The sequence below is a fragment of the Lichenostomus cassidix genome, chromosome 3 (assembly GCF_008360975.1).
Source record: "Lichenostomus cassidix isolate B80296 chromosome 3, HeHo_3.0, whole genome shotgun sequence".
Classification (NCBI taxonomy): Eukaryota; Metazoa; Chordata; class Aves; order Passeriformes; family Meliphagidae; genus Lichenostomus; species Lichenostomus cassidix.
This window is the reverse complement of record NC_139483.1, coordinates 59,434,311-59,448,207: the sequence shown is the minus strand read 5'-3', so window position 1 is coordinate 59,448,207 and position 13,897 is coordinate 59,434,311. Positions and strand designations below refer to the sequence as shown.

The window sequence follows — 13,897 nt, the reverse complement described above, 5'->3', positions numbered from 1 at the left end:
AGGTGAAGCTGGCTAGATGGTAGTTCCCTGGGACCTCCTCCTTGCCCGTTTTGAAAACTGGGATGACATTTGCTTTCTTCCAGTCCTCAGGTACCTCTCCTGATCTCCATGACCTTTCAAAGATGATCATGAGTAGCCTAGTCCTTCTTGTTGTCCTTGACACCCTTGACAAGATTTAATTCCTTGGCCTTGGCCTTCCTTGTTTCATTTCAACTTACTCTGACAACCTCTCTATATTAATTCCAAATGGCCTGACCCTTTTTCTATCTCCTGTGTATTTCCTGCTTATGTTTCAGTAATGACAGCAGTTCTTTATTCATCCATGCAGGTCTCTTGCTCCCCTTGGCAGATTTTTTGTTCATTAGGATGCATCATTCTTGAGCCTGGAGAAATGGCAAATTCAGACACGCAGTAGCATGAGGGATGAAAAGAGTGACTGTGATGTCTGTTTTCCATCAGTACATAAGGAACTTGGTTTCATTGTCCCAGGAAGATTCACATTTACATGACTCTGTGAAGTGTGCAGATATAACCTTTCCACTACCATATTCACTTTTACCATACAGTGTCATTCTAATTTTGTTTGAATGTTATGAAGGCATAAGTACCCATTCTTCACCAGAGCAGGAAAACTTCAGATTTAATTTCCCACACTGTGAAATTGTTGACACACAAGTGAGAATTTGCCTTAAACTTGCCCATTAACCACCTCATTATGCTGCCTCTGAGCTTCACTCTGCATTTCAACTGCCCATAGAAACCAGTTTTGGGCAATCTGTTGTCCAACATGAGAAGCAGATCTGGCATAATTGGTTGTCCTATAATCTTGTTTCAGTGCTGACAATGTGACAGCAATTTAGGAATGCATCATTCAGGGCAATATCCTGCAAGTTTATGGCAGCAAGGGCACAAAAGCAGTACATTGGAAATGGTTTGGATGGTAGATGTGGAGACAATAAAACGTCCAAGTTTGGTAGCCATACACAGGGTGACAACAACAAATGCACAATAGATATTTTCTTTTATTTGAAGCCAGATGTCTCTTATTTCAGACATGCTGCTTTAACATCCTAAATACTATATTGGCTTTTGCTATTTGCTGCATGCCTTTGCTATTAACTCTGGTGTTTTGAAAAAGGTATGCTGGTGAAGTAGCATTGCTGCCTTCACAAATTTCAGTAGCGTAGCATCAGCACAAAATACTGCCTCAGGATATTTTCCACCACAGCAAGGTTAGTGCAGGACCTCTTCTTTCCCTATACTAATGGCCTGGCCAAACCTCTTGGCAGAGGGACTGAAACAGTCGATAATATGTAGTCAGCTTACATATGTTTGAATAACCAAGTCATCAGCAAAGAACAAGTAACACAAGTCAGCAGATATTGGACCTCTGATTTAATGTTCAGGTTAAATATTCCAGCATCTATGCGGTACTGAATGTGGTTACCTTTCCTGTTGACTCAACAAAGCAGATGTTAAACAGAAATGTCAAAGAATGCAATATATTTCATGACCTCTTTGACAGTAAAGGGTTCTGGAAGTCCATTCTGATCAAGAACCTTCATCACTGTGCAGCGTGGAGTATATTCACAACCCTTTCCAAACTGCTGAATTTGCACAAAAGTCTCCAGACATTTCCTAAGTTGACAGCATTGAAAACCACACACAGTGTTGTAATTCTGTTTCCTATGCTTTGAATTCACCTGGCCACAAAAATTGTTTTAACAGTGCCTGTAACTATCTCCTGCTGTGACAGACAGATGTGTGATAACCACATTATTTCTGGAAAGATCATCCCACCTACAAGGTCCATCTGCAAGCCATTCCAGCTGGCATCTTTCCAAAAATAGCCTGGTTAGTACACAACCTCCCACCAGAGCAGAAAGCAGCGTGAGCTCCTGAACTTCAGAGCCATCATCTCCTTATGCAGCTGACAAAGCATCAGTCTCTGTATTTGAGTAATTTTGCAGCAGTGCCAATCAACCATACTGACTTGCTCTGCAACACATTTGAGTGTTTAGGAAGTGCTACTACACTTGGCAATGCTGCTCCTTGTTTCTAGATGACTATCTGTAGAAGTTCATTTAGTTCTCAGTCAGAAATGACATGCAAATAGTTTAATGAACCCTTGTAAAGTTCATGACAATGAGGTGGGACTTCTTTTCATTTATTTAAGTGTTTGATTAGATATAGAGAAACACAGTGACACTGATTTCAGGGTCTTAAACTGTTTTCATAAAAATAAATAAGCACATTTCTGATTTTGATGTTGCTGAATTTCTTCTGCATTCTTTGGGCACCATTCTTTTCTGATATAAAGCCCTCATGTTCTTCCTGCCTGGGTGCACAGTGAGCAGCCTCACTTCCTGTCCATGTGCACAGTGAGCAGCCTCATTGCTCAAATATATTTTGTCTTCTGTTCAAAATATCTCAGTGCTAGGCAGCTGTTAATACAAGAGTGAATAATTGCGAAGATTACCTCCTCTGTGGTAAGGTGTTGCATACTGATGCAACATTTTATGTTCAGGATTTTTTTTCAGTTGGACTCAAGAAGGTTTGACCTTGAGGTTTGATTTCTTCTAGCAGTTTTAAACATGACTCCAGACCTTTTGGCTACACCTGAAGATGGTCAAGACTACCTCCCCCTTGCCTTTCACCAACAGTCCAGCATGTACTGCCATTTCTACTCTGCTTTCAGAACTGCTTGTACAATTGTTCTAATACAGAAAACATGTAAAATCATTTTGACTTAAGTTTGCCTATTTTGGCAAATCTGAGTGAGGTCAGTCATTTGTAACAGGGATGGTAAAGAGCTGCTGACAAGCACTTTTTTCCACCAGCTCTGTGACCACCAGCCATATGTAGGAACCTGATTTTCTGTGTTGGCTTAAGTGTGACCTGCTAGCAACAACTCCTCATTATTAATAATCATGTAATCAATCTGCCACATAAATGATTTTTGTAGGAAGGAAGGAAACTATTACCAGTCCAACATCGAATGCATTCATGGCATCTTCTGCACATGAGAACTAGGGACAGCAATGACGAGTTAGGGCTCAGAGCCTATTATCTCTACCATGTGCCATTCAAGTTTTCATTACCAATTCCAAAACAATCTGGGCCTATAAATTTGAAAATTCAATAAGTATGTGTATATTAAAATCCCCCAATCTAATGAACCATTCAATAGAACTGGTCTCAAGTATGACTGATTTTGACCTCATCAGTTTGAACAGTAGCTTCTCTACTGGAACTGACAAGGGTGGTAAGATACCTGAATGTAGGGATATTTCTAGCATCAGCAATTCACTGCATTTTTTGGTATAATATTCAACTTGTGTGTAAATCATGTGTATGGCAAAACCTACTCTGGGCTGTCTGTGCTGACATGCTTGCCAACGCAGAGAAAGTGTCATTCTGGCTGAAGAGCACAGACTGCATATAAACACAATTTATAATTCCTAGAGATCCCTTTATCCTTCTTTCTTTGAAAAGGTAAAACAGTGCTGTTCCTTCATGGGGCTGCTCTAAAACTTCACTGCAGCACACATGAGCCAAATTCTTGTCGCTCCGAGGCTGAACATGCACATGAGATGCCTGTGACAGGCTGTTAGAGGCAGCAATCTCTGCCTGATCCACCTCACACACTCTTCAACCCCAGGCATCGCAAGAAGCCATTTTAGCCAATGGTACAGTTAATCACACTCGAAAATGAAAGTGTACACAGGCTGCTTGTATGAAAAGGGACTAATGAGACCAGTCCTATCAGGGGATGATAGTTTACCTTCTCTAAGCACTTGTAATTTCATGATGATGCAGAGAAGGTAAGGATATAAGAAAAGACAAATGAGAAATAGTGAAAGAACAGTAAGAAAAGGGGAGCTAAAATACACCCCCATACCCAGAAGTATCAGCAAAGGGTAATTTAAATGCACATCTATCAAAAGGGGAAAGAAGGATTTTCAATTGCAGTTAAAAATCTAACAGCTTTTGTAAAAACTCTGGATTTCTACCCTTATGTCTGCATATTCTCCAGCAATGGATGCAAAACAGTGAATGCCCACATTCCGATTAATGAAATAATATTTATAATAGCTGAAGAGACCTAAAAAAGCAAGCACCTACTAAAAAAGCATATATGTTAAAATGCTGATCCCTGTAATGCATCAACCAAACTTCACCCTTAATATTTAAATATAAACTAGAATACTCTACCTGAATTCCCTACTTCTAAAATTCTTATTCTTTAAGAAATCTTTAAGGTTGCTAAGATTTCAATCTCTGTGCATACATGAAAATACTCACATTACAGGTTTTGTGTCTGGATATCTGGAGGTGTCTCTCACTTAACTGCTTTTTTAATAACCATCATCAAATATTCCATCAAGGGATATCACAATTTTTTATTTACAACCAAAGGTATTACTTATCAGAACTAGCAGATGTGGTTGCTTGGTGAGCTACTGCAATTTCATATACAAAAGAGAAAAATATGCCATGCTAATACTCTGTTTCCATCTCTGGAAATCTCAGCAAGTCAACTAAATTCTCCTCTTTGTGTGATAAAAGACATTATGCAAAAGACCACCGAAGTTTAAACTTATTAAATGCTTTTCCTATGAATGAGTGGAAAAAAAAAGAGATGCGACTTAGGAAACACCTGCATTCTTCTCTAAATTTATATTGCCTCTTGGGTCTCCAGTTCCTATTGTGATGATACAGTTAAAAGTCATTGTAGGAGCATTGAGCCAAACATAAAAACAACAGTGAGAGAAAATTAGTTTCACATACATTTAGCATCTGACATATTCCCTTCATTTGTGCATTAATCGGTAACAGACATTTTTGAGCATCCTGCAACAGGAGGTGATTTGACTTTCACAAATTTCCCTAAGAGCAGAAACATCATCAGGAACAATTTCAAGGAAATAATTATGGTCTAGACAGATTTATGACTTCTAAAGACCTAATCCAAAGCACATTAATGTCAGTGGAAGGACTCCCATTGACATCAAAGGCCTTTGGATCAATCCCCAACTGCTGCGGGAATGAATTCAGAGAAGTAATGATGGTGGACTAAATGCACACTTGCAGTTGAAATGTTACCACCCAGACCTCTTTATTCCTCTAATCAGATTAAAAAGTCATTTTCTGCTATTTCACAATTACTTCCAGATGCACATCATCTCAAATGGCATTTTCATCCATCTGTATGAACCAAACATGTATAGAGATAGAGAGGTTCTATGCTGCCTGAACTAATAACACAAATGAAAACCACAAGGGAAAATAATGTTGGGGTTGATGAAGTTCTTGTTTTAAATGTGGAATGAGAAACCCTGGACTTCATTTATTCTCTCTAACTGTGATAGAGCTGCCAGGCCCACCACTTCTTTATTTACTGCCACAGTAGATTTCTTCTAATTAAATTTTCAATATTTTTTCTCTAGCCAACTAAGCAAAACAAAAGAATACACATTAATCAGTGTTAGCCTTAAACTTGGCAGCCTGAAAACTGTCACAAATGTCAGCTTCATATACTCTGCTTAATAACAATTCTGCTGTCCCTTCTGTCCTCTTAAATGTCTATTTACATGTTAAATAATTTGAAGCATCACTCTTCTTTGACCATGTTAATCTAGTTTATTTCCCTTAGCAGGTGGTAACATTTTAGACTGTAAAATGAAGTGCTGATGTCATGTGCAAGTAGAAACCCATTCAAAGTTTTATACAGTTGAACTCAACTCCAGGATGTGACAGATCAGTTACCAACATCATCTATTACTCTGAAGTACACACACCTTTTATTTATTTCAGTTTATCAATACTTTGGTTTGGCAGGCCTTGTTATCATGTATTCATTCTGATTTGTGCATAAGATGAACTACTCAATGGCTTCAAGCTTTGCCTAGAAGTCTAAGTTAGATATCAGGAAAAATTTCTTCATGGAAAGAGTTGTAAAGCATTGGAACAGACTGCCCAGGGAAGAAGTGGAGTCACCATCCCTGGAAGCATTCAAAAAACTTGTGGATATGAGAGCTGTGGACATGGTTTGGTGGTGAACAGAGTGCTGGTGGCTAGGTTGATGGCTGGACTTTGTGATCTTAGGGGTCTTTTCTGGTCTTAATGATTCTATGATTCCATAGTTGAAGTCTGCCTAACTAAACTAGTACTAAGAAGATCAAGAATTTTCTTTAAGAAATTATATACAACAAAATTTTTTTGGGTCAAATAACACACAATTCCTAGCATAACTCCATCTTTTCATTCCTAATATCTGACCTGTTAGCACAGTCTCTGTATTCTTCTCTGCTCTTCAGAAAACAAGATTTTTCAATTTTTTTTTTCCTTTTTTAGTTACTATGCGTGGGAAACCAGATTATTAGTGAGTGGGTAGTCCTACTATCTAGATTCAAAAAATAAAGAGGTAGAGAAAAATTAAATGCTGTTAGAAAAAGAAAAAAACACACTGATCATTGGTTACTAAGAGATTCTGGACAAGAAGGGGATTCAGCTTAACAGAAAAAGGCAGTATTGGCTAAAAATGTCCAAGGAATTAAAACTGATCACAGTTAACATATTTTCTGGGCTATACCTGTTATTGGAAACTGTGCATTAGGTATGTTTTACTCACCACCTGTGATACAAGGAGTTATTTTTAACACTGCTTCAACTTGATTTCCTCAAGAATCAAAGCTTATGCAAACAGGCTGTGTAAATGTCTGTGACTTTTCATACTCTCTCATCACATCTAATAACTTGGCCTGGCCAATTCACTCCTATCTGCAGGAGGGCAAAAGCTAGCCAAAAAGCTCTTGCAAGTGCCATGGTAGTAGGAGTCTAGAAAAAGGGGGAATTCTATTATCAGCCTAATTAAGGGCCATCAAACAGTCACTGGCATTCATCCTTCAGCTGCAAGTACACAGGAACTGCTCAGGACACTACTTTTTAAACAGGTGCTGCTCCAGTATTTTCTACCATGAAAAATTAACACAGTGTATATCAATACACCAGATACTAGTATGTCTCTCAGTTTACTTAAAAGCATTTTTTCAAGACACACCAAAAGCAGCAATATACTTTACTCATGATTTGGCCCCATCTTTTAGATTACTTCACACTTCAGTGCATTTTGTTATTGGAAGTGCATGAGAGCACTGCACCTGGAATACACAGACTAAAAAATGTACAGGTGCTGCAATTTAAATTTGCTGACTTTCATTAGTTGGACACCAATAAACAAAGTATTGCATCAATTCCCAAAGGTAGAAGGCAACCCTGGGAATGACATGTGTGAAACTCATGCATTAAAATACATGTAAAGTGTGCTGCTAGGGAACTCAAAAAAAAAAAAAAAAAAAAAAGATTAGTTAGGGATGAACTCCAGCACCAAACCATGACATTACTGTCATTTTTTTTCTTCCATCTTTACATCGTCTTGGTGTGAATACACACAGTAGATAACACGAGATTCTTGAACAGGATAGAAATAAGAAAGTAAATTTACTGGTAAGACTGAACTTCACTACCATGGAGATTTTGTCTTGTCTTGACATGCACCTTTATTGTTGCTCCTCCCTGCTCACTTCCACCACAGCTTTTTATAATTTTTAGTGCTTTTTCAAGGTTTAGACAATTTTCTGGATTTTAAATAAGTATGTTAGCTTTACTGGAATGTATTAGGTAAGGTGAGACAGCCCTCTTTTCACTATAAAAATATTACAAATATAGCCAGACATTTCCTATGCCAATGATTCAAACTGATCTTACACACTAAAAAAGACCAAACAAACAAATCAACAAACAAATCAGGATAACCAGATCAAGATAAACATAAACCAGTACATTTGGTACACTTTTCTTCAAGTACGATGTATCATTGTATTACCATTATGATGAAAACATGGGAAAAAAACAGCGTGAGCTTTTAAAAATGCTTTAGAATGCCAGTACAACTCATTTGAGAAACATGAATGTACATGACTTTGAAGTGATGATTCCCTATTAAATGCATTCCTCCAGAGGAAGAGAAAGCATTTGCCCCTAATGGTGCCTACCCCTGCAATTCACATCTACCAATTAAAATAACTCAGAGGAAACGCTTTGTTTTTCAGTTCCACTTTCAAGGAGTTTAGCACTGATAGATCAGGCAATGCAGTCACTTCAGGAAAACCTGTCTTCAATCAGAGTGGCAAAGACAATATATAAGGCACAATGGTAAGAAACCTCATACTTATTTTTCCCTTTCTTTCAGACTACAGCCATCAGGGGCAATGTGACTGTTGCAGCAGAGGAAGGTGTACAAGCGACCACCAAGAGGTCTATTGCTACCATGAGCATCGCTTTGAGACTGGGGGACTGCGTGTGGTTAAGCAAAAAATAATTTCTTCATATGACAGGTGAATTCCCTTCCTGTTTTATTATTACTATCTGGAAAATTTATGATGAGAGAAACCATTGTTTTCCCCTTCCACAGTCCTGCAATATTTTAAGTTATTTCTGAGCCTTTTAAAACTCTCCCTAGACCCAAATCCTAGCAATACATACTTATGGTATGTAAATATTTGTTTATGCAAATATATTTTAATTCAAACATTTAATCTTGCCAGGTAAACATAAGAAAAATAATGCTGATATACCTTTTACAGAAGACTTAACTCATGGTTTTAATTTCCTGTTTTTATTAGCTTACCTCACTTGATGAAAATATTAACACACCTTAAGAAATACATTTATTTTCTGGTTTCTCAAAAAAAATGTTTGATTGCTACCATCTCATTAGAGGCATAAGCTTTTCATTGGAACAAGATTTAAATTGAAAGAAGTTATTTAAAAAATGGGGCTGATGTGCCTCTGCAGTACTTTAATACCCGGTTGCTCGTATCTAAAGTTGTTTTTATTCTGAATATCAATATGCAATTAGAAAGAGACAACATAAGTGCTGGGCCTCTGCAGAGGACTCTTTGGGCATTTGTAAGCTCTTTTCTTATTTATGCTGCCAGAGTCTATCAAACAATTCTCATGTTGCCACAATCAAGCCAGCAAAACGAATGGCTATAAATACAGTCAAAGCAAGAGATAACAAAAAGCAGAACAACTAAGTCCTCATTTGAAGATGAAGCAGCGTTTCTGAGTGAGCAATATGTGATTAACCCACTGTATGTGGGGTCAACATGATTTATTCTCACAGCTACGCAGTCAGCCTTAGCCCTGGAACTCACTTGCTATCAAAGAGACAAGCCTTTCTCAAATCAACCCTCCCCTATGTCTAGCTAACACTTGGAGCTCTTACTTAGGAATATTAACTGTCATGTCCTTCATTTAAATTATTTCCACCCCTGCTTGGAAATAATTGTTAGCCTAACAGACAGTTTACCCACGTGCACTTTCTACTCTGCTGTCCATCTATCTGCTGCCTGCAATGCTTCAGCACTCTAAAAGTGGATCTTGAAAACTACAGACAGCGAGGGTGAAAAAAGAGGTGTCCTTATTTTGTCTGAATTCTGAGTATTGCTAGAACAGTACTCTCTTTGCTCAATACCAGAGAATAACAAGCAGCAGACCATTACATTTTAACACAATCAAATGGCTCAAAATAGAGGGATAGTACTGCCTTTGCTTTGAACCTTTAATAGCAGCCCTGAATTTCATTAAAAAAGGTACTTTTTGTGTGGGGACGAACCTCTTACCTTTTGTAGCTATTCGAACACACTGAGTTTTGGTTTCCTGTTATGGAAAGAGAAGTAAAGAAAACAGTCAGATCAAGAGCTTTTTCTTGCCCTTCCCATTCCATAAATTCATCTTAGATCTACTGATCAGCTGGTACAACCCAATGAGGTGGCTCAGAGCTCTGGGCTTAGCAGGGAAGGAGGCTGGGGCATTTTGCCTTTATTGGACTCTGCTGTCCAGGATAACAATGGGGAGAAAAGATGCAGGACACCCCAAATACAGCAAAATTTCAGGTTATTCAAGTCAAATGGAAATCATGTCATAAGAATATAAAGAGAGGGTGCAGCAGGAGAAAAGGGGAGGAATGGTATTCCCATTTTTGTTATGGCACAGAGAAACTGGTGCCATGTGTTGACCTCCAACAGCAAAGAAAACTTGCTCAGCACTGTCTCCAAAATTACGTCTTGCTACATCCTGACACTCTTAAACAGTCTTAAAACCTGAAATATATGAGCAACATGCTCCCTCATGCTTCTGGGTATGGAATAAGCACAGATGCAGCCGAGGTATCCCTCCACAAATGACAGTTAATCTACAACCTATACAATCTGCCCAAGAGAGACAGTGATTTGACAGTGATGTGCTTCAGAAGATGCTGCATATGCAAAGACAATTTGCGTGTAATTTACCACTCTCTTCTTTCCCCTAAGAAGTTTGGTCAGCAATTAAAACAAATGAACAGAGAAATGACTTGGTTGTGCACAGTTTGGACAACTTGAACAGATGAGGGTCGATTATCAATGGGTTTTCTGACCTTTTTGTACAATGTGCAGTCATTTTAAAGGCAAACATACTGAAATAGCATAAGGTTGTGTGAGAGGATGCAGCTGCTTTTGTATTAGATCACAGCAAACAATATTAGCATGTAATTTGAAAATATCATAATGACAGGTTCACTCTATAAAATATGCTCGCCCTAGTCCTCCATCCCCCGGCATTCCATCCCCAAATACATCCCCTGGGATCTGTCTTCCCTTGGAAACTTGAAAGCAACACGTAAAATACGTTGATGCTGGTTTGTAAACATGGCTTGTAAAGAGCTAGCAACACTCTAAGTTCAGGCAGTGTAAGTGCTCATTAAGGACAATTTTTCAATCTAAATAAAAGCCCCTCAAAGTTTACTAATATAATCTCACCTATTCTCCCTAGTTACTGGATTTACTTCTCTGTTTCTGTTCAATACATCTGTGAGGATCAGACAGTAACCTCCTCTCAACCCTACCATGTACTTCAGAGCCTAGTTTACTTCCCTCTGCCTATTTTGGTGATCCCATTGGTTTACAGCAAAGCATCTGTTTAAATATTCTGCAGCTCAGAGGTTACCTTACAACCACTAGGTTTCTGTCCCAGCAGAATGCAGTGCAGTTTCCCTCAAAACCTCCCCCTAAATCCCTGTAGGAAAAGAAATTTGATCCAAAGTTTCAAACATAACAAAGAAATCCATTTTAGGATTAAACCCTCTCACAAACTGAAATCAAGTTTAAGTAAAAAAATACTGTGTTCTTCTCTCACTTTCTACTTATCTGTCAAAATGTAAAAGTCAAAATAAATATTTGTGGTTTTATTTAGTATTTCTATTTTACTTTCCCCTCCCCTTTTTATCCTCGAGGAATGAAACAAATTTCTTTACAATGCAGTCTACTGGAAGTCCAGAAAAACAAAAGGAATTATTTTTAGCAGGTGAGGGAAATATGGATGGGTGTCTAGCAGTCAGCTTTTATTTTGCTTTGTTTACTTCATACAGGTCTTTTTAAATAAGAACTAAAAAGAGGGAATGGTCTCTTGAATTAGAAAAAAATCCAGTTTTCAAACAGTTTTGTTCCCTTTCTGACTTGATACATATCCAATTTTCATAATCATGAGTAAAAGGTTCGATTTTCTTCGAAGGACTACAAGGCAAGGCTGCTTGTTAGCAACAATTTGTTTAATCACCAGAGAGACCCAAGAGTAAGGAAGGGTGAGCACTGCTTCTGCTCCTTTCCAATGGTTCTGGTGGATACCAGTGACTATCAATCTAGTTATCCTTTCTAGTTCCTGTCTGAATAGCCTGGACACTTCATTTTTTGAAACTATATATCAAAATATTAAATTTTAAAAATAAAAAGCTTCTCTGTCTGCCACATTTTCCATTTTCACCAATTGTTTTCCTCTCCCTCATTTTTCATTTACAAGCGGAAAAACCATCCAAGAGCAACAGAACTTGCATAGCCACAGTTATTCTTCCCACCTGGAAACTTGGAACCTCTCTCTCTGATACTTTTCCTCCTTCCATATGCACAGAGGGCCAGTAGCAGTACTCAGCAGCAGAGTTAAAAAGAAACACCAAGGAGGTAACCAAGGTGAGTGATAGCCATACTTCTACCACAAGCCTGATGTACACCTTCTCAGAAAGACTCTCTCAATCACATGGTGGTCCAGGGGTTACTTTTGCTTAAGAAAATTTTTACTTTTTATTTGATACTCTGTGTGAGAGTCTTAAAAAGTTTGCAATGTTTTACTAGCCCACTGAGCAGCCCACATTCTGTTTATCCTGCAGTAATTTAATCTTCTGAAATGCGCAAGTACTGAGAATTGAGGAAAGGGCTGTGGATGTTATTTACCAAGCAGAGAGAATCACAGGCCTGAAATTACTTCCCTCAGTTACTATGAGATGTATTAAATTCTCATCTAGTAGCAGTTTCCACAACACGAGGGTGATGTGAAATGTGAATGGTGTTGTGCTGTGCTGTCACAGCACCGAGGGGATTTCAGCCATGCCACTGCCAACACCTCCCACCTCCAACTCCAACAGTCCTAACTGTCACCACATGCATGTCCTTGACTCCTTCCAGGAGAAAGGTGTTGTTGGCACTTGCCTTCTCGACGCTGCTCATGGCCTGGAAATAGATGTTGTAGCCTTTCCGAGGAGCCAGTGGCGGGTTCCAGAAACCTTGGTAAGTCCTGTTGTCACCCACTGTAAAGGGCGCTGGCTCTGGCAGGTTTCCTGGGGGCAGCTGAGCAGCAAAGTAGTACGGTGACCCTCCACTAAGAGCAGTCTGATAGGTGACAGGGATTTGGTAGCACTCCATGGCACCAGTTTCTCGCTTTGTTCGGTGGGGGTGCAGCTCTTCAACAACAATCTGGTAGGCACTGGTGAGACAGAGGAAAAAAAGGACAAAACAGAAGTTGGATGCAGAGAAGAAACAAAGGCTGGAAATATTGCAAACCTATTTATTTCTGCTGTTGGAAAAAAGCAGCATACATTCTTTTTTGTTCAAAACCAACCAATACAAATTCATACACGACCTCTTATTATTACTTTCTTTTAAAGCCTTTTTCTTTTGAAGAAACACAGGAATGACTGTGTTAAACTACAACAGATTAAACTCTTGGCTGATCAGAAGCAATCCAAAGTTAGCATTTTCCTTTGAAACAGTATTAGAGAAAGCTGAGCTTCAAGACCCAACATAATGGCTGCCTCCAGGCTATGCTTGAAGCACCAATTTGCAGTTGTCATATCATTAGAGACAGAATGTGCTGACAGGCTTCTCCACCTCTTGACCTTGCTGTGGCTTCTATCTTGGCTCAGAGCTATGCAGATCTAAAGTACAAGTGACATGCTGTAATACAAGCACAGATGGACAGAAATCTGTCCATTCCACTGAAATAGACTGCCTCATTCCTCTACAGTTGTCAATGATAAAATGTTACGAATTGCTGAAGCAGAGAGCATTCAGCCCATCAAAACACCATTTCAACCTCCCTGTACCTCTCTAGAAATGGATCATGGCTTGGTCACTTTTCAAAAATCACCTGCTCAAAATAGAACAGGTAATTATAATTCTTCTTTCTCCTTTAGGGGAACTACCTAACTGCAGGATGTTACCAACTCATTATAAGCTTCCTCTACTTTTCAGAAGTACAGAATTTACGTACTGAGAGCAGAAGGCAATCCTTCATTTTATAAGAAAAAAAAAGAGGTTTGGGGTTTTAAGGCATGTAGACAAGAAACCTGAAGCTTTTCAATTAAACTGGCAGACTTGTCTGTCTTGGGTTTGTTATAAAGCTTTCTAAACAGAAATCATAAAATTGAACCAAGTTCTCAAAGTGTCACTGCATTGCTGTAAGAACTCTGAAAGGCAAATACAGTCCTCCTTTCAGAACTTAAGGGGCAGCATTAAATTATTTT

At 38.7% G+C, this 13,897-nt stretch overlaps 1 protein-coding gene across 14 annotated transcripts in view; it reads right to left on the bottom strand.

The window, feature by feature from the left end:
- The window catches only part of PTPRK (protein tyrosine phosphatase receptor type K), a 387,113-nt gene that overhangs the window by 59,625 nt on the left and 313,591 nt on the right, over positions 1 to 13,897 (bottom strand). For all 14 annotated transcript variants that reach the window (XM_085055984.1, XM_085055988.1, XM_085055985.1 and 11 more), the window contains exons 12-13: positions 12,585 to 12,858; positions 9,690 to 9,726 (exon numbers count right to left, since the gene is read on the bottom strand). In XM_085055984.1, the coding sequence (XP_084912110.1) occupies positions 9,690 to 9,726; positions 12,585 to 12,858 (311 nt within the window). The remainder of the gene's footprint in view (positions 1 to 9,689; positions 9,727 to 12,584; positions 12,859 to 13,897) is intronic.